Raw genomic sequence first — 19,353 nt, forward strand, 5'->3', positions numbered from 1 at the left:
CTGCCTGCTGGCTCGCCTGCCTGTCTCTTCTGCCTGTCCACACATGTGTCCATCTGACAACCTGTCCATTGGCGCCTCTGTCCCTGACTCTCCATGTCTGCTGCAGGGAATGGGCCCATCTCAGGTCTCCCCAGAAGCACTCTATCTCCCCTGGTGTGCTCTGCCAGTTCTCCTGGCTTTCTTCTCCCTCCTCCTACTGAGGCTTCAGATTTCCAGGTCCCTGGCAGACTCCTCAAAAGCAGGAGCTGTGTCTCATCGATGATTCAGTCTCAAGCCTGGATTCCCTTGGGGTTAGCTCCAATAGAGGCATAAGGCTGGATTTTGGAGTAGACTGAGGTTTCCTAAGTGACTGACTGACTGTCTCCAGCCTGCACTGACAAGCTGAAGGGAAACAGAACATTCTTGATTGATGAACAAGACACCGAGATCAAGGTTAGACCCAACAAACACTGTCACCGTGAAAGGAAAGGAACATAGGAGGATACTGTCACGATATGAGGCTTGGGATTTTGGGGCTCTCATAAGCAGGAGGGCAGAACTGGGTCCCCATCTGGTTACTTTGCTAAAGATTCTGGTGAGAGAGGAATAGGCTAAAAAAAAAACACAAAATGTCATGCTGCCCCTCTTCTTAGGGCACTGCACAGGGTCAGGATGTATGCTCTGTAGGAAGGGAGGGATACCCCAGTTCTCACCCGTGACTGGGGAGCTCTGAGCTATTCTCTTCTTCTGATTCCTAAAGCCAAGCTTGGCAACGGCATACGCTGGAGTCTGCTTCTCTGCGCCCTACCCACCAGAGGCAGAAGGTGGGGCGGGGCGGTTCCGTGTCAGTCATGTAAACAATGCAGAGTCATGTCCCCGGAAACATTCATAAGTTTAATCCACGCCAGTAATAAAATCGCATTACATTTCTCATAAAATAAATGTTCCCATTTATATACAGAAGACAGACTGTACAGGCCGAGCCTGGCCCCAGGAGGGGTCCCACAGAGATGGGCGGGCAGTGGCGATGGAGAAGAGCCACCTTCTCCTTGAGGATGAAGTCGTAACTTGTAGGACAGTGGCTGGCCAGCCCGCGCAGGCAGAGTGGCTGGCCGGCCTGCCAGGCAGGTGGTCAAGCAGGCAGACGGACAGGTGGACCTGGAGGCCGGATGCTGCGTGTTACTGAACCTGGGATTCGAAGGTGCCATTGAGCTGCCCTTCCTCATAGTCCATCTGACACAAGATCATGTTGTTCTTCAGGAAGAATTTGTCTCCCACACAAAATCTAGAAAAACCAAAGCAAGAGGGGGAAACAAAGGCTATAGGTGAGGTCCCAAAGAGAGGAGGTCCCAGCCTGGCCCAGGAGGTGGGACATCAGGGGAGGTGGTGGTACTGCTGAGCTGGCTCTTGACATTTCCCAGAAGGCATACAGGAAATGCCACAGCAAGCCTGGTCAATTACTTTCAGCAGACCCCTGCAGCCTGGGGGTGGGGGTGGGGATGGGGGAATAGACAGACAGTCAAGCCCTAGGCCTTCCTGGCAGCAGGTCACATGAGGAGATGCAGGAGAAACACGGATAACTTATCCCAGCTCCAGAGAGGATGCAGGAGAGGGCAAAGAACCAGAACTAGGGATGGAGACTGAGAGCTGAGATGAAGTGGGGAGAAGGTGAAATGATTACTTCCATCCCTCTGCCCTCCCAGCTTAGGGCTTGTCTCCTCTAAAGAGTGTGTGACCCCGGTCCACAGTTTATTCTCCAATCCAGGAGGAGCAAACATGGGCCTCCTGGGCTTCTGGAAGTACTAAGGGATTTCAAGCTTCCCCTCAAAGATGACCCCTGGTGGCTGAGACTTCAAGCCCCCCCACCCCGGGGTCACTGACTCAGCCCCAGCAGCAGATCTCAGTCCAACCACCAGGTGGCGATGGAACTTCACAGAGCCCTGCTAGTAGGCAGTCTGGGAGAGCACCCAGACAGCCTAGGGTTCCCTGCAAGTCCCTCTGCACCTCAACCTGGAAATGTTTGTATGAATTCCTACATGACCTGAGAGAGAGAGAGACACACACAGACAGACAGACAGACAGACAGACAGACAGAGACAGAGACAGAGACAGAGGCAGAGAGACAGAGACAAAGAGAGAGGAGAGAGATACCCTGAAGAGATCTCTCAGCCTGTGGGCCTAGAAACCCCTTCTCTCTAAACAGCACACAAAAACACATGCACACTGATACAGGATACTCAGAACACACATTTAAAACATGTGCATTAACATTCTCACCTCATTTACACACAGATGTGAGCAATTACAGTCCCATGCTCAACTGCATACCAATCTCCTTTACTAGTATTCGTGTGTAGGCAAACATTTAAAATACATACACAAGCACATACATACTGGGGCACGGTGGCATACTCCTACAATCCCAGCACTCCCACAGGTTGGGAGGTGGGAGCAGGAGGATCGAGAGTTCAACGTTACCCATAACTACGTCACCAGTTTGAGGTTAGCTTGGCCTCCATGAGACCTGTTTCCAAACAAAAATAATACAGCTGGTAGAGTGCTTGCCTAGCATGGACCCAAAGCCCTGGGTTCAATCCCCAGAAATGAATACACCAGGCATGGTAATGCACGCCGGTAATATCACTCAGTAGATAAAAGCAGGAATTTAAAATCACCTGTGGCTACACAGCAAGTTTAAGGGTAGCCTGGGATATATGAGACCCTGATACAAATAACCCTCCCCCTAAACGTATGTATACTTTCACACTATGCACCATATGGATGCATAGCGTGAAACACACGCATATGCCACCATTTACTTCATACAGAAACTTACCACCACCAGTACCGGAGTGTAGACATCTCACCACAGGATGTAGATACATACACACATGCACATGTATGGTAAAGACAGCATGTATATTCAGCTACATAGACAAAAGAAGCCACACTTGTGTGCATGCTCTTCGGTGCTCCTGGCCCAACCAGCAGGCCTCGGGCTACGGGGCTGGGGAGTGTGTTGAGCTGGCTGAGGGTCTGGCACTCACCTCTGATTGCAGAGCTGGCAGGCAAAGCAGTCAAGGTGATACACATTGTCTCGGGCCCGCATCACCATCTCGAAAGCTGGGATCAGCTTGCTGCAGGCAGCACAGTTTCCTGTGGTGCCAAAAAGCCTGCCAGGGGAAGGGCACAGAGGACTCAAGGGCCTGCCGAGGAGGTGCCTCCACCCAGGGGCCTGCCCACTCCCTAGCTCACAGGATAGCAAGCAGGCCTAGTTAAGAACTAACTACCATGTCTAGACCTTGCCAGACTGAGCATCAAACACACTGGCATCTCACTCCCCAGGGAGGCTACATAACTTAAAGTCAGGTGTTAGTAGACGCCATCATCCTGCACCCATTTTGGGTTTCCACCAGGGTCCCTCAAGCACCAGGATGGCCCCTAAGCAAAGACTCCAGATCCACAGAAGCCTAAATTTCAGAGGCAGTCTGCCCATCGTGGGCTGTACATCCTCAGGCAGTTACCTGGAGCCTCCCAGGGCTCCAGTTATCCCGAGTGTCAAAGACCAAAATGCATCACTCCCTGGACAATGCACTTAGCAACGTCCAACCTTAACCCTAACTGAACCTGTGGCTCAGGGACATGCTAAGAGCTTACAGAAATCACCTCATTTGATCCCAATGCAGCCCTGTGAGGTCAACATTTGTATCATCCCCATTCAAGAAAAGAATGAGTCACAGAGAGATAAACAACTCGCCAGGGACACATGCCTGGCTCCTCTGGGAGAGTGATCTATGCCACTGATGAGGCCTTCCTGCTTTTAAAATTACAGTGCTTCCTGGGGCTGCAGTTCAGCTGTTAGAGTGTTTGCCTAGCCTGCAAGAAGCCCTGGGCTGCACCCCTAGTACATGGGCCCCATGTGGCTGTCCATGTCCATAACCCTAGCACTCAGGAGGTAGAGCCTGGAGGAATAGGAATTGCAGGTAATTCACGTCTACATGGGGAGTTCGAGGCCAGCCCAGCTGATGTCTCAAAAATAGATAAAATTACAGTGTTTTATGAAATTGCATTCTGCCATAGTCTCACTGTGTCACTCACTTATGTCTCCTTTTCTTTCTTTCTTGGAACCTCGGTTTATCTCGTAAAATGAGGCTGCTGGGCCAGCACAGCCTACCTAAAGATGCCTCTCATCCAGAACTGATCCTCAAAACAAGTTCCAAGGGGGCCTGACACAATGGGCTCTTTAAGAGGGCATCCCTCCGCTCAGCTGGGGCTGCAAAGCTCTAGGGGCAGGAAGTTCACTCCACACCCATTCATGGCAATTCTTGGCTGGGTGCTCTAATGGTCTGAGCCGACCAAGCTCCTCCTGGCTTCCTTTCTGCTGAGCAAGCTCTAAAGGATGCAAGGGGGTTGAAAGGCGGGTGGGAGCCTCTAATCCCCGATTTGTCTGATTTGTCCGATGCAGGCTCAGGCACCTGCAGACCAGCTCCATTATTCATTGGCCTGAGCTGCCTGGTGGCTCAGATAAAGGCAGACAAAGGCTGGGCCACAGCATCTGCCTGCCCATTGGGGCCTTTTCCGCCACCAGCAGTTGTTGCAAAGGGCCTGGCTCTAGGCAATGACCCCTCCCTAACCTACTGGTCTAGCTAGCTTCAGAAGTCATCCATTACCCTATACCAGAGCATAGGGGGGGAAATGCCTTCCAGGCCTATATGGCTGGCAGGACCCAGAATGTTGTTTTGAAGTTCCTGACAAGCCCACACTGCACCTTAGTGGCCCTTCTCCCAGTCCTGGTGGCAGGCCATCAGTTGGATAGTCAGTCACCTCTCCCTGGCCTGCAACTCAACTGCTCAGGTAAATATCCCAAACCTCCAGAGTTAAAGGCCCCTTTCTATGTCCTCAAGGGTTGACTTCCCAAGAGCATCCTTACTTAACCCTTCCTCCCTGCCTCAGTTTCCCTCTCTACCCTAGAAGCACTAGACACCATCACTTTTTAAAAAAGCATCTGTTGCTAAAGTTAAAGGCAACAGTTGAAAGGAGAGGTGCAGACAAGCACATCTCAGATCCTCTGAGGAAGGTGGGAGTTTCCAGATAACCCTGCCTCCTCCAACTTGTCCTGACTTGAGCACAAGTCCCACCAGCTCTCACCCAGTCCTGCTAATTAATGCGATGGGCGTTCCTTCCCCCACACGGCTGCCCAGCCACCATGTAGCAGCTAGTGACAGAGCCAAATGCAGGTGCTGGGTCTCAGCCAAGGCCCCTACTTCGTGGCCTCCTTCCAGCCTTGCTGATGTCATAAATGACCTAAGGGAGGGTTAATCGGGGAAGTGGGGGTGGGGGGGGGGGAAAGGGGAGGAAGGCAGCCCCAGGGGAGGAGATTCAGGCTGTGGGGGGAGAGACTGAGCTCTGAAGAATGCAGGGTGGGGTACAGGGGATTTAAACAGAGAAAAAGTTAAAAACTAAAGGCTCAGGGCTGGTTCAAGCCCAGATCTTTCAAAGGCATTGGCAGTCCTTGTCCTAGGGTATGGCTCCCTGCCAACCAAGGCAAATGAGAGCCTAACCCCAGCACACCTGGAAAGGAAGACTCTGGGGAGAGGTGGGCAGGAGATGCCACTAGGGAGGAAGGCCCAGGCAAGTCTGGACTACTTCATCTACTCCTCCAGGTCCCTTTGATACCCATAAGAGAACGGTGAGGCTGAAGCCAGACTGGTACCCATGGGAAGACTATCTTTGGTACCCAACAGCTATGAGTGCCTGGGTAGTGTAGGCCAAGTGCAAGGAGTTAAAGACATCATCCTGCTCTCGGGTGGCCCTCAGGGCTGACATAAGGTGGTTAAGGTGTAGTCACTGGGCTGTGGTAACACAGGCTGCCTTGCTTAGAGCTGAGGTCAAGCCGCACCAGGCTAGAAAGACGGAGGCTGTGTGAGAAAGGCAGAGCAAGCAGAACCCACCTCAGGTAGTCACGCCGGCACAGGATGAGGTTGGCCTTGGTGTAGAGAGTGGAACCCACCTCGCCCAGGCGGCAGTCGCAGCAGGCACACTTGAGGCAGTCCTCATGCCAGTACTTGTCCAGTGCCTTCAGCAGGTACCTGTCCTTGATCTTGCGGTTGCAGCCTGCGCAGCCCTTCTGCTTCCCTTTAGGTTGGACGGAGAGCATCGGCACACCTGGGATGGGAAAGTAAGGCAGATGGGCTTGGGCTGATCTGGAGCTCTGGAGCATACCCCCCACCCCTTTCAAGGAACGAGGTGTGTGTCTTTCTCTCTACTGCTTCTTCTAAGTAAAGGCTCCCAGGAGCCCGCATCTTCTATTTCGTCCCCCAGGCCCCAAGCCTGGCCTTTGGGCAACATGCTATAGCCTATACTTTTGTCCTGGCAAGACCCCCTCCAGAGGCTGTTGGCCTTGCCAGGCCCTTCTTCTCCTTCCCAGCCACTATGCCCTGTACAATCTGATTCGGGAAGACTCAAGTCCTCTTAACGTAGCTAGAGCTGGCCACAATAGGTCTAAGAAGGGGGTCCACTAGGATTCCGAGACCTTTCTCATTCCCTTCACTCTTTCTTGAAGTGCAACAGTCACTGTGTATTTCAATGTCCACCCACACGTACAGAGTGGTAGTATTGGGGAAAAGTATGAGGCTCAGGACGGCAGCTGGGAAGGCTTGTGGCGCACCCCTTGGGAATGTTTTGGTCCAAGTCAAACTCCCATGTAGCCTGGTCTGAGGGAAAGAGGGAGGTTCCAGAGCCTCTGAAGCCTGGTTCAACCTCCCAGCTTAGGAATGGCCCTGCACCAGCTCCCTCCCCAGCCCGAGGAAACTTCTCAACAGATCAGGAGCAACAAGTACTGGGCAAGACTCAGTGTGCAGTCACTAAAGGGAGAGGCTGCTGGTAGGTAATATGCAGCCTCATGCACCGCTCTGTAGACAGCATGATGGGCAAGTGTGGGCATGGGTGAGCACACCGTTACAAACGCATGGTCCCTTCCATTCCCCTAGAACCACAGGGAAGGGCAGCAGAGGAGGAAATGGGAGCACTCAGTGTCCAGAGGCAAGAAAGATTAAGATGCTGGGGGGAAACAGTACAGAAGCCAAGTCCGTGATTGCACAAGGCGGGCTTCAGGAGAACCGGCCTCTCAAGAAAGCAGAGGGTGGGTTGAAGGTAGTCTTTATCCACCACCAAGGCACAGACAGCAGAACCCATCCTTCCTAGATTAGCTAGCCTCCAACAGGCCTAGAGTCTCTCTCTCCCCTGACCTTAGCCTGCCCCAAAGACCTAGCTATGTTCTTCCTAGGCATAGCATTCAATTCCATCCTTGGGTACCTCTCCCACCCTCAGCCCTGACACTGCGCCCACCCCCAGGCCCAGCTGCTGATCCATGCCCCTCCATTTCTCTTTCCTCTTCAGGAAGGAATATGTCCTCTGGCTTCAGGGGGAGAATCTGCCACCTAGAGACCTTAGGTTCACAGCTGTCAGGTCAGAATGGCCCTCAGTTTTCCAGGCAAACTCTTCATCTACAGATAGGGGTGGGGATGAAGTTCAGGTGTCAGAGGGGACCACTGTACCCCAGGGATAGGGCCCGCTTAGGACTTCAGGTTCCTCGCCTGTGCTCTCTCAACTCAGCCACCCCCTCTGACTTCTGCTGAAGAAGAGAACAGCCCCTAGGACAGTGAAGGCCTCTGTGCAAGAAGAAAGTTCAGACCTATGACAGCACAGGACTAAAGGGACAGGTGAGGGCATGGAGGAGAAGGCCCCGTAGCTGCCCCCGGCAGGCAGAGGTCAGCTCTTTTTCCCCTCCCTCCTTCAGTCATTGTAGGACCATCTGTTAGCTGGGAAGTTCACTGCCCAATTTTCTTAATGCGGCTCTAAAGGTTAATTGGTCTGAGTGAGAGATGGTATTCAGGATGATGGCCGTCCCAGGGTCAGCCTGTGCCTCCTCTGACACAGCCCAGCTCTGGCCATGAAGCAGACCTCAAGAGAAGTTCCTTCTAAGGGCCTGGCCTACAGGGAGGGGTGAAGTATAGGAAAACAGGGGGAGGCCCAGGGCTCCAAGGATGGGAAGACTGCGCATAGGGCCTGTGGAGGAGCACCGGGACAGGAGAGCTGTTCATCTAAACATAACTCAGATCTCAAGCTAGAGCCCTTATAGTCTCAGGAAGATGCCGGCTGCCCTTTTCCTTCACCTGGTATACAGTGGGCTTGGGCTCTCACTCCTGTCTCCCCAGCCCCCTCTAGCCTGCCAGCCAGCCAGCCCCCTGCAGACCCCCCCTCCCCACCCCTCCTCTGCTGGCTCTGGGAGCAGAGCCTGGGGCCATGCACTTTCCATTAGGGAGATAGCAGCCCTCTGCCGACGTCCATTTGGGATCCATTTTAACGTTATCTAAAAATCAAATCTACATGGTAATCCTTTTAACGTACTCCCAACTTCAGAAGGGGAAGGGAAAAAAAAAAAAAAAAAAGCTTTGCACTCCTTCAGGAAAGGTTTTAAAGCATTACTCAATAATTACTACTCACGCATGAAAACACCCGCCTTTAACAATGGAGGCTGCTTGTGCCCACACACATGCCCAGGCACATGCTCTGGTATACATACTAGACCTGCTAAAATAGTCAGTTCACTTAGACCATGTGCCACCCTCCATCTCAGAGTAGAGGGAATGGATGGTATTTGAAGGGAGAGCAGCTGAACTCTGTCTTTCTCTGTCTCATGGAGGGAGGCAGCAGGGCTGATGAGGGAGGTGGCCGGGTCGTGGGGGAAGCCTTCCAGGTGAGGTCTCCAGACCCCGACCATCATCAGCGGGTTACCTAAGGAGTCTGTCTGCTCAAGGCTCCAGGGCCATGCAAACTCTGACTCCTGGGTTCTGCACAACTCTTACATTTATGACCAGCTCTGTAATGTGGGGCAAAGTCAGACACTCCAGTGACAAGGTGGATGGCAGAGGCCATCCGTCCTACCCCCCCTGCGCCCCCCACCCCCAGTGGAGAGATGCTCTCTGCACAAGAAGCTGCTTGCCAGCCAGACCCACAGCCTCAGCAACTCCTACCTATACAGCCCAATGTAGGCTCCTCCTCCACGGTGGAACGTGGGCTTCTCCAAATAGCAAAGCCTGTGGGCTCCACTATGGACCGGCCTGAGTGACAGCAGAGCACCCTGCCCACCCCCTTGCCTTCTGCAAGGCCAGTGTCCTACCCTAATGTCTCTACTTCACTCTGCTGCAGGTTATTGCAGGTGTGCCCCCTACTGGACTGGATTGTTGCCAGTGATAGAGACTGCACATACCAGCATGTCTTGTCTGCTTCCGGCCAGAATCCTGGTACCTTCTCCTTCTAACCCACTGGGGACCTTGCTTAATTTCTGCCCCAAAGGTACTCACCACTGCTCTGGGAGAAATGCCACCATCCAGGCTTGGCTTTCTGTCCCCTGAAGGGCACAGTGGGCTGGAGGCTAAGAGTCTGGCCTTGGGAAAGCTAGACACCTGAAACAGACCCATCTTTCCTGACCTGCACCTGTGACATGGGGACAGGTGGTCTCATTGTTCACAGACTATGGTAGGTCAAGATAAAGCTAGGGATCCGAGGCCATAGCCCAGAGGCTGGAACGGGGTGAGGGACAACACACACCCCATTGCATGAGATTCCTTTGGGTACTTGTTACTTTTAAACTTTTTATCATTTTGAGCTTTTATTTTTTTTTTAAGATTAATTCTGTGTCTGTGTGTGTCTGTGTCAGGGAGTGTAGTGTCTGTGGAAGCCAGAAGCTTTGGATCCCCTGGAGCCAGAGTTAAAAGCAGCTGTGAGTCACCAGAGATGTGATCTCAGGTCCTCTAGAAGAGCAGTGTGTGCTTATAACCACCCAGGCAGCTCCACAGGCACTGTACTCACATGGACATACATTTATGTAGGTATCTGTGTCTGGGTATGTACATGTGGATGCAATGCCTGTGGAGGTCAGGGAAGGGCATTGGGTCGTAGAGCCAGAGTTACAGGCTGTTAGGAGCTACCCTACACCGGTACTGGGAACTGAACTCAAGTTCTCTGCAAAACCAGTAGCCACTCATAACTGCTGAGCCACCACTCCAGGCACTTGTGTGTTTTCTGTGTAGCCCAAGCTGATCTCAAACACAATATGCAGCTGAGGAGAACCTTGAACTCCCGAACTCCTGCCTCTGCTTCCCAAGGGCTTGGATGACAGGCTTATGCTGCCATGCCCAGCTTCCCTTCTAACTTAAAATAATCTTCCCAACTCCCAGAAAAAAATGCAATATAGGTGTAGTTCCCACATGCCCATTTCCTGTGTCCTTTTTCTTGTGTTTACACATGTATAACATATTTTCCCCATGAATCATTCAAGAGTTGGTTTCAGACAGGAAGTCTCTACACCCTAGAAGCTGTTGGTGTGTAAAATACCAATTGCTAAAAACAAGGGTAAAAACAGTCACAGTTGACAGGAAATCATCAGTGACGTCCTATTCTCCAATCTACACATCCTATTCAAATTTCACCAACTCTCCCAACAATGCCTTTTATGACTATGTCATTGGGCAGTGGTGGTGCATGTCATTAGTCCCAGAGGCAAGTGAATCTCAAGCCAGCCTGGTCTACAGAGCAAGTTCCAGGGCTACACAGAGAAACCCTGTGTGTGTGTGTGTGTGTGTGTGTGTGTGTGTGTGTGTGTGAGAGAGAGAGAGAGAGAGAGAGAGAGAGAGAGAGAGAGAGAGAGAGAGAGAGAGAGAGAGAGAGATGTCCTGGGTCACCTGTTATATTTCCCCCCTTGTGCTGGCTAGTTGTGGGTTTTGGGGGGTTGTTTTGTTTTGTCAATCTGACACAGGCTAGAGTCATCAGAGAGGAGAAAGCCTCTATTGAGAAACTTTATTCATAAAACTGAGCTGTAGGCAAGTCTGTAGGTCATTTTTCTTTCTTTCTTTCTTTCTTTTCTTTCTTTCTTTTTTGGTTTTCTGAGACAGGGTTTCTCTGTGTAGCCTTGGCTATCCTGGACTCACTTTGTAGACTAGGCTGGCCTTGAACTCACAGAGATTCGCTTGCCTTTGCCTCCCCAAGTGCTGAGATTCTAGGCAAGTGCCAAGGCATCAGCTGTAGGGTATTTTCTTAATTAGTGATTGACATGAGAGGGCCCAGCCTATTGTGGGTGGTGCCATCTCTGGGCTGGTGGTCCTGGGTACTATTTGAAAGCAGGTTGAGCAAGCCATAGGGAGCAAGCCAGTAAGCAGCACCCCTCCAGGACCTCTGCATCAGCTCCTGCCCTGAGCACCTTGCCCTGACTTCTTCAGATGATGAACAGTGACACGGAAGTGTAAGCCAAATAAACCCTTCTCTTCCCAAGTTGCTTTGGTCATGCTGTTTCGTCATAGCAATAGTAACTCGAGCTAAGACTTGAACCTAGAGGAATTTCTAGGAGTCTGAGGACTTCAGCGCTTCTGAGGCAAAAGGCCGGCTACTTCTGGAGCATCCCTGATCTGGGTTTATCTGATACGTTTCCTTTAGCCTTCGTTAACCCTGGGCCTTAGTCTTTCTCTTTGTAAAATGGGTATAAAACCAATACTTTTGCCAGGTGTGGTGTTCCATGTCTTTAACCCCAGCACTTGGGAGGTAGACTGTTAAAAAAAAAAAAAGCCAAGAAGAGAAGAAAGGAAGGGAAAGAAAAGGAAGTCTTCTCAGAGAGTGGCCATTAGTTATGAAGGAGGCTTTAGGACTAGCTGAGCCTGGCTGTCAAGTTAGATGAGTGGCAACTGTCACAGCCCCACCTCGGGCCCCACAGTAGGGACAGACACTTCCTTTGCAGAGCAACAAATGGATATGACTTTGCCACTGTGGTCAGAGTCGCACAGGCCTTGGCCAGAGTTCAGTGTCTAGTCCAACAGCCAGGGTGAGTAAGTGCTCGAGGAAGTCAGCCCCATTTGTTTGCCCAAAAGGCAGCTCCAGTGGCCAGCTGAGTGGGAGAAAATAGCTCTGGGGCTCAGAGAAAGGTCCCGCAGAGATTCTGAGCAATGTTCTGGGGGGCCCAGGCATGAACACCCTTGCTGTCTGTCATAATCTCTCAATGGACCCTGTGTTGGCTCCTTAGTAGGCCAGAGAAGGAGGCATCTCAGTTGCTGGCCCTACCCAGAACCTCACAGGACAACATGGATGCCTGGTGCCTTCCAGGGCTCCCCTTTCTCACTATGAGCACCCCTGACCCTGTGACAGATGGGGACCCTGGGTTGGGCAGTCTGACCTAGCACCCTGAGAGTTCTACTCACTGCTGTGTTCAATGCTGCCATTACTTCCATTCTAACAGTGGGGAAAGTTTCTGGCTTGTCTGTATGTAAGAGACAGAGCTGGGATTTGAACCGGGCACCGTGTCTCTGGGGCACAAGTATGTGACTTCTCAGCTCCAAGGCAGGGCTGCGTGATGAGTACTAAGGAGAGTCACACAGGAGACTCCATGGAGATTGAAAGACACTGAGCGGTATGAAGACACCCTCAGCTACAGGACATGTGGGTAGGGTGCACAAATACCCCTCTACGGGGCCACACAAGAAGAAGCTGTCTCTGTCCAGCTCTCCCACATCAGTTCTGTCAGTGTCCAGCTTGGAACTGACACACGCCAGGTGTTCAGCAAGGCACGTGAAAGCACATTCAAGCATGCAAGCGTGCATATGCATGGCTGGGTCCACACACATGTTGGTGCGCTGATGTAAATATACACTGAGGCACAGGTGCACACAGGCACGGGTTGTCACAGCCATCACTCCAAAACAAACTCTGCTTTGAACAAAACCTGGCACCTTAGAGAGAGAAGGAGGCACAAGGCACGTGGGTCCCTGCTGAGCATGGTAGCCTCCAGCACTCCGCCCTGTCATCCCCTCCCACCTCAGCTGCTGAGAGGAGGGCTCAGAGAGCTAGAGCTTTGTAGATGGGCTCTTACCGTCCTCCTGGGCCCATCCCAAATGTGAAGCAGCAGAAAGGCACCCCAGCAGAGCCTGCCTGTGCCCCTCCTAGGCATCAAACCCCTTGAATAAGGCAATTTGAAAGTGTAATCTACTTCTGTCGCATCTCTCTCAATCTCGTTTCCTCAGAAGTAACTATTCTGCACAGGCCCCGCACAGCCTGCGAGAAAGCTTCCATTTCACACCCGGTTTTATCTCCACAATTTCTCGTCTCACTGCACTCCTATCCCGGGCCCTGCCACATGGCAGGCGAGGCCTGAACTAATAGCATTTCCTACTCATTTGGAATCAAAAGCCAAGGAGAACAACTGTTGGAACGTGGAGCCGCGGTCACCGAGGTCCACACTCATTGTTGACCTCTCCGCGAGTCCATTTGCAGCATGGTGTTTACTGGGTCAGGTAAGGGAGAGCAATGGAGGCTCCCATAGCCTCTAGCTCCCTACTGGGGAAAGGAAGGGAAGGCTTAGAAGTGGGGCTTGACTAATGAAGTGCTGGTTGGCTCAGGAGAAGGACCGACACCTTTACCTCTGAAGTCCGAGGGAAGGTGGGTAGGAAGTAGACATTTGAAGACATGCAGCCTCAGCGTTAATTCTGGTTCTGACATTTTCCAGTTTTGCCTCTGTTTACCCATTTACTAAAATGAGGAAAGGCACATTAAATATTTATCTTGAAGATTAATTTAGACTTACAACAAAGTTTAAATCCATAGCGTAAGACAGACAGCTAAGAGAAAGTAGGTCTATGCTATGGGTCCAGCAATTCTATCCCTAGGTCCTGGAGAAGAGGCAGAGCTGCTGGGGTGAGAGCTTTGAGCTCCGATACAGGGTGACCAAAGTGGAGGGGGAGGCTCAACTCACAGCAAAGGGCTTGTATGTAGATAATGGGTGCTCCCCCTCAGAAGGTTCTGGAGGGGGCCTGGCACAGGGCACAAGGCACTGGAAGGTAGTCCTACACAATGCGTGCCTTCTCTCAACTGCCACGTTTCCCCCTGGCAGTCTACAACAGAAAGGACTGCCTGGCAGTGTCCCTAGCACCTGCTGCCAGTGTCACGGCTCTCAGCTGGATGGTAAAACGCCACATCACCCCTTGCTGAGTGCTGCAGGTTCACTCACTCATTGTGAGCCCGTGGCCACAAATCTCATGCAATCTGCCTCATGGCCAACCTGTCATGAGTAACCAAGCATGCCACAGACACAGGCACCCATGCCCAGCCTCCCCTATCCCAGGACCATGGGTGTCATCACACTGTCATTTTCCACAATGAGGAAAAGTGAACTTAAACCCCAGCGAACCCTGTTAAGGAAGGAAGCTCTGGAGCACATTGCAGGGACAGCTAAGGTTGGGGGCTGAGTGCAGACTCAGGTTCAGCAGGGTGGGGCCTCCTAGAGAGCAAATTCCAGTAGAGTTGTAAGAAGCAGGAGGCACTTACGCAATGGGTTTTGAGGGGGAGGCCAACTGCCCTGAAACCACCGCGACTTTGGTGTGTCTAAAGATGGAACGTGCTGAGACTCAGGTTAGGGATGGGGGACAACAGCCTTGCAGACGTTCTTCAGCCACTTGGGCACTTCTGACAGAACATCAGATTGTTGGCTTGTAAGCAACAGACCAGTTTTTGCAGTCTAGGGCCTGGGAGGGTCAAGACCAAGGCACCAGCCCATCTGCCGTCTGCTGAGGGCCTGCTTCCTGGCCCATGGACTGTTGTCCTTCCACTGCACACAGCAGAAGGGATGAGGGCATTCTCTGGGCTCCTGTGCATAAGGATACCAATCCCATCCATGAGGTTCTGCCCTCAAGGGCCCCATCTCCTAACAGCACTGCTGGGGAAGTTGGGATTAAACTCAGGGATTTGGAAGGGACACACATATTCCAGAAGCCAGCTGAGAACTTGCAGAAGGGCGAGGAGGAGGAAATTCCAAGACTGAGGCAGCTTCATAGGCTGACCTCCCACAGTCTCCCTTGGTCTTCTGTAGGTCCTTAACTAGGACCTGAACACACAGAAAGACGTGTGCACTCACTGAAGTTCATTAACTGGCATGGCACAGGTATCCAGTGTGGCCTCTCCCTCTCTGTGACAGGAATGGGTGTCCTGTTTTGCTTTGTTGGTATTTTGGTTTCCCTGCAGTCTCAAATTAAGCTACAGATCGAGGCCAGGCAGTGGTGGTGCACATTTGTAATCTCAGCACTTGGGAGGCAAAGGCAGGTGGATCTCTGAGTTCTAGGCCAACCTGGTTTACAAGGAAAGTTCCAGGACTTCTGGGGCTAAGCCTGTCTCCAAAAAAGCCAACCGAACCCAACCCAGACTTGGCCTCTGTGCCCTTTCTCCACCTCCCTTTCATAGTACCCGCACTATCTCCCCAATCCCATCCCCATGTTTTTAGAGGGACTTAGCATCAAACACCTGTCTCTCTCTCTCTCTCTCTCTCTCTCTCTCTCTCTCTCTCTCTCTCTCTCTCTCTCTCTCACACACACACACACACACACACACACACACACACACACACACACACACGGCTCCCCCTTCCTAGCTGCTTCTTTCCATTTACAGACCAACTTTCATGGTGTCTGTTTGCTTGTTTGTCTGTTGTTTGTTTTAGCCAGGGTCTCGTGTAGCCTCGGGTGCCTGGAACTTACTTTGTAGCCAAGGACGATGTTGAACTTCTGATCCTTCTGCCTCCATCTCCTGAGTGATGGGGTTACAGGCATGGAGCACCATAGCCAGTTTATGCTGGGGGAACAAACCCGGGGCTGTATGCATGCCCATCGAACACTCTACCAACTGTGGTACATCCCCAGCCCACTACGGCCATCTTTCACCATATTTGGGCATAGGTCCCACAGGCCTAGTGCTTTACCACTCATTTTTCACTCATCAGTAGGAAAAACCTTTCCAAAGGAACCAGGCTGGTCACTGTCCTGCTTGGAACCTTCCCACAGCTTCTGGTATACTGAACACCCACTCTGCATGTTGTGGTCTGGCCCCTGCCTCCCCGTCCCTTGCTGAGCTCCACCACACTCCAGATCCCTCTCCTGCCTCAGGATCTTCGCACTTGAAGATTCGTTCCTTGGACTTAAAAAATATCAACAGAGAGGACCTTCCCACCCCCGTTTCCTTATTTAAACCACCCATTCCCTTCCTATCATTTCCCCTTGGGTTCTCAATAGCAACTGGTCATTGCTTTTGTTTTCCTTCAGAGAATTTACTAGGAAAATGACTGGCTTCTCTCCCAAGGATAGAAGCCCCTGGGAAGGTGTAATTCTGGAGGCCCCGCCTTATCTACAGCTGTTCTCCTCCTACTGAACCTGACAGCAGTCCTAAGCATCAGTTCAGTAAATGAATGAAGAGACTTGATGGCAGCTATCCAGATATTACTGGCAAGTATCTCTGGCTGGAGTGGGCAGATTTATGCAGACAGGTCCCCAGAGAGGGGGCCTTGATGGCATACTGCTGCCCCTCTGCCACATAGCCCAAGACACTTACAGCTCTGTGGTCCTACGGAAAGGAGAAGAGACAGCTATAGCAGCATGTAGTCTTGTCTGCCATAAGCAACTTTGCCCCTCTTGTATGTATGCATACATGTCTGTGTTTTTAATGGGTATCAAGGACCAAACATGGGTCCTCATGCTTGTACAGTAAACTATTTCCTGATATTCTCTCTCCCCCCCCCCATCCCCCTCCCCACAAGACAGGGTTTCTCTGTGTAGCCTTTGCTATCCTAGACTCCCTCTGTAGACCAGGCTGGCCTCGAACTCACAGAGATCTGCTTGCCTTTGCCTCCCCCGGTGCTAGGATTTACAGGCATGCGCCACCACACCTTGCTCTGATGAGCTAGCTCTCTTGAAGTGAATTTTTGAGAGGTGAATCCCAGGGCTCGGCTCCAAGATTCCTTTACACATACATACTCTGACCTCTTTAGGGAATGGAAGGCAGAGCTGCAGGGTTCAGGGGTCTGTAGGAGGCCTCTTCCTCTTCACCTCTGTCCTGTACCCCCTTGGCTCCTCCCACAGAGCTAGCCTCCCTTGCTCTTATCTGAAAGTCTTCTGGGTATATATAAGTGTGACTGACCGCTTTCCCCTTGTAGCCTATGCTGAGCCTTTAGCAGCCAATGGGAAGAAAGAGCCCCTGGAATTTCTTGTAGAGAACTCCAGGTCTAAACCTTTTTCTGTCTGGAATCTCCCAATCCCACCCCATGTTCCTTAGAAATGTGTTGCCTGGAGCCACACATCTATGGGGGACCAGAGAGGAAGTGTCTGACAGCTGCTTTCCCAAGACAGTGACTCAGCTACATCATGGTTCACCTGCAAAGCCAGTGTCACCCATCTAATGAAATGGGACTCCCAAGAGGCTTGAAATCTCCACAGAGGAGGAGGAGGAGGACCCAGACTCTCAGATGAGTCTCAATTTCACAGCATCAGGGACGTGAGCATCAGCGCGCTGAACCAGAAAACGAGAGTCTGGCAGGAGCTGCAGACACACCATGAGCGTCGGGGGATCAGAGATTAGGGCCCTTCAAAATCAATTTTGAATTCAAAGTTTTAAATGTGTTCTCCAGGCACAAAGAGGGAACCCTCCAGGCCGGCTCAGCCTACCCAGCTGCTGCACTCTGCTGCTTTCTTTAAGCAGCAGAGCACACAACACCTGCTAGCTACTATGAGAGGGACGGTGGAGGAAGACTTCACCTTGTCCTCTGGACCAAAAACAAAAAGACAGGAAATTTCTAGGTATAAGCTGGAACAACACGGGGCTGGAGCTGCCTGCTGATGGAGCTACTGCAGCCTTTCTCTGCAGGACTAGGAGGGGCCCGACCTTCTGGGTAACGTTTAGATGGTGGGCTTTAAAGTGGGATAACGATGAATTCTAGACCAGCCATGAGCCCCCAGAGGGGAAGATCCTTGTTCACAACAAACTTCCCTTCCCGCAAAATGGAGGGAGAGGACAGGGAGCTCAGTCCCAGGCAAGCACGAAGCCTGGGAGCACAGCCTCCAGGAAGCAGGGGAGACCTATGTGGCAGTCAACAGGATAGACTGCTGCTAGCGCAGCTAACTAGCTGTGCCACATGGTATCTGTAGCTGGGAGCTGACTGTTGGTCAAGCCGTCAGGCCGTGTCTGGGGGACTGTGAAGTCACCGCAATACACAAGGCAACAGGCCTCACCAGGAACCTGGGCAGAGTAGACTACTGCAGCCAAACCTTGGAGAAGGCTTCAGAGCTTGTGAGAAGGTGGCCTTGGCGGCCCAGATCATTAGTGTGTGCTCCAGGGAGCGCAGCTGGGTCCTGTGCTCCACCCTGGGTCCCTGTTTGCCTACATCAACCCACAGCTGATGTCCTCTCAGGCTCTGGGGAGTGAAGTTACCTTCTAACAAGCTTCAGATCCCAATGTTTCTGTAAACCCAGCCTCTCCCGCTCCTCCAAGACCTCAGGCCCTCTTTGTGCCACGGTAGTCCTAAGACAACTTATACCTCAATAACCCTGAAACGTCAGCAGGGGACAAACAGCCACAGGAGCATTGGGGTCTTGTCCCTGCTTCACAGGGAACACACTATTTAAAAAGGAACACTGGGAACAGAGGCTGGGGTTCCTAGATCACATGGGGGAGGGGAGGCAGGGACCCCCTTGTTTAGGAGTAGGCTGCTGGCTTTTCAAGGAAATTGCAGCAAAGGCCTGGGTAATGCTCCTTTTAGTTACAGCATAAACTGTGGCGATAAAGCGTACCTGGGGAATGTTTAGAGAAAGCACTAATGATTTCTTCCCCAGTGGTTAATAAATTCACTTCTAGATCAATTTGTTCGCGATAGAGCCCGGCGAGCGGAACCCGCGCGGCGGGCACAGCCGAGTGTGTCTTTTTCAGTATAAATGATTTATTAGGATGATTAGCGGCACATAAACAATTTAAAATACAACGCTAATTAGTTTGGGGAAGAAAGGAGGGGGAAAGCCACCCTGCCTCTCTCCCCATTATGTTCTACTTCTCTAAGTATGTACTTTTTAATTAAATCCAAATGTCACAATAAATTTAAAGTGTTTTATTACCGCTCGGGCTAACTGAGGCAGTCAGGCAAGCCCCGCCCCCTCCCCCCCCTCCAGGCATCAGCAGGCAGGAGGGGAGGGGAAGATCAGGGGCACCAGAGGGACCTGCCCACATCTCTCCTCCAGGGTCAGATCTCCAGGGACTCCTTCAAACCCCTCTAGGTTTCTGGGAACTCCAGATTGGCAAACACTGGAATTTCCTACCTCTAACCTTCAGCGGCTCACCTTTCCAACCAGTGTGAGTAGATTCTCTTCCCTCATGCTTGATGAGAGGCAGCAGAGAAGCCAGTTACTTCTCCACGATGCTCCCACACTCTCCTCCTCAGGCTTTAGCCACCCCAGGGCACTTTACCTAATGCCCTCTGTGGGAGACACTTCCTGTGTGGCCCTCCCAGGGTGACGATCTGCTATG

At 51.8% G+C, this 19,353-nt stretch overlaps 1 protein-coding gene across 4 annotated transcripts in view; it reads right to left on the reverse strand.

Annotated features, from left to right (window-relative positions):
• Positions 1–856: 856 nt before the first annotated feature.
• Lmo1 (LIM domain only 1) overlaps positions 857–19,353 on the reverse strand; it is a 37,343-nt gene continuing 18,846 nt past the window's right edge. For all 4 annotated transcript variants that reach the window (XM_051149194.1, XM_051149193.1, XM_051149192.1 and 1 more), the window contains 3 exons: positions 5,931–6,144; positions 3,027–3,152; positions 857–1,264 (listed from right to left, as the gene is read on the reverse strand). In XM_051149194.1, the coding sequence (XP_051005151.1) occupies positions 1,159–1,264; positions 3,027–3,152; positions 5,931–6,144 (446 nt within the window). In that variant the 3' untranslated portion in view covers positions 857–1,158. The remainder of the gene's footprint in view (positions 1,265–3,026; positions 3,153–5,930; positions 6,145–19,353) is intronic.

Source organism: Acomys russatus, chromosome 7 (genome assembly GCF_903995435.1).
Source record: "Acomys russatus chromosome 7, mAcoRus1.1, whole genome shotgun sequence".
In the NCBI taxonomy this organism is placed as follows: domain Eukaryota; kingdom Metazoa; phylum Chordata; class Mammalia; order Rodentia; family Muridae; genus Acomys; species Acomys russatus.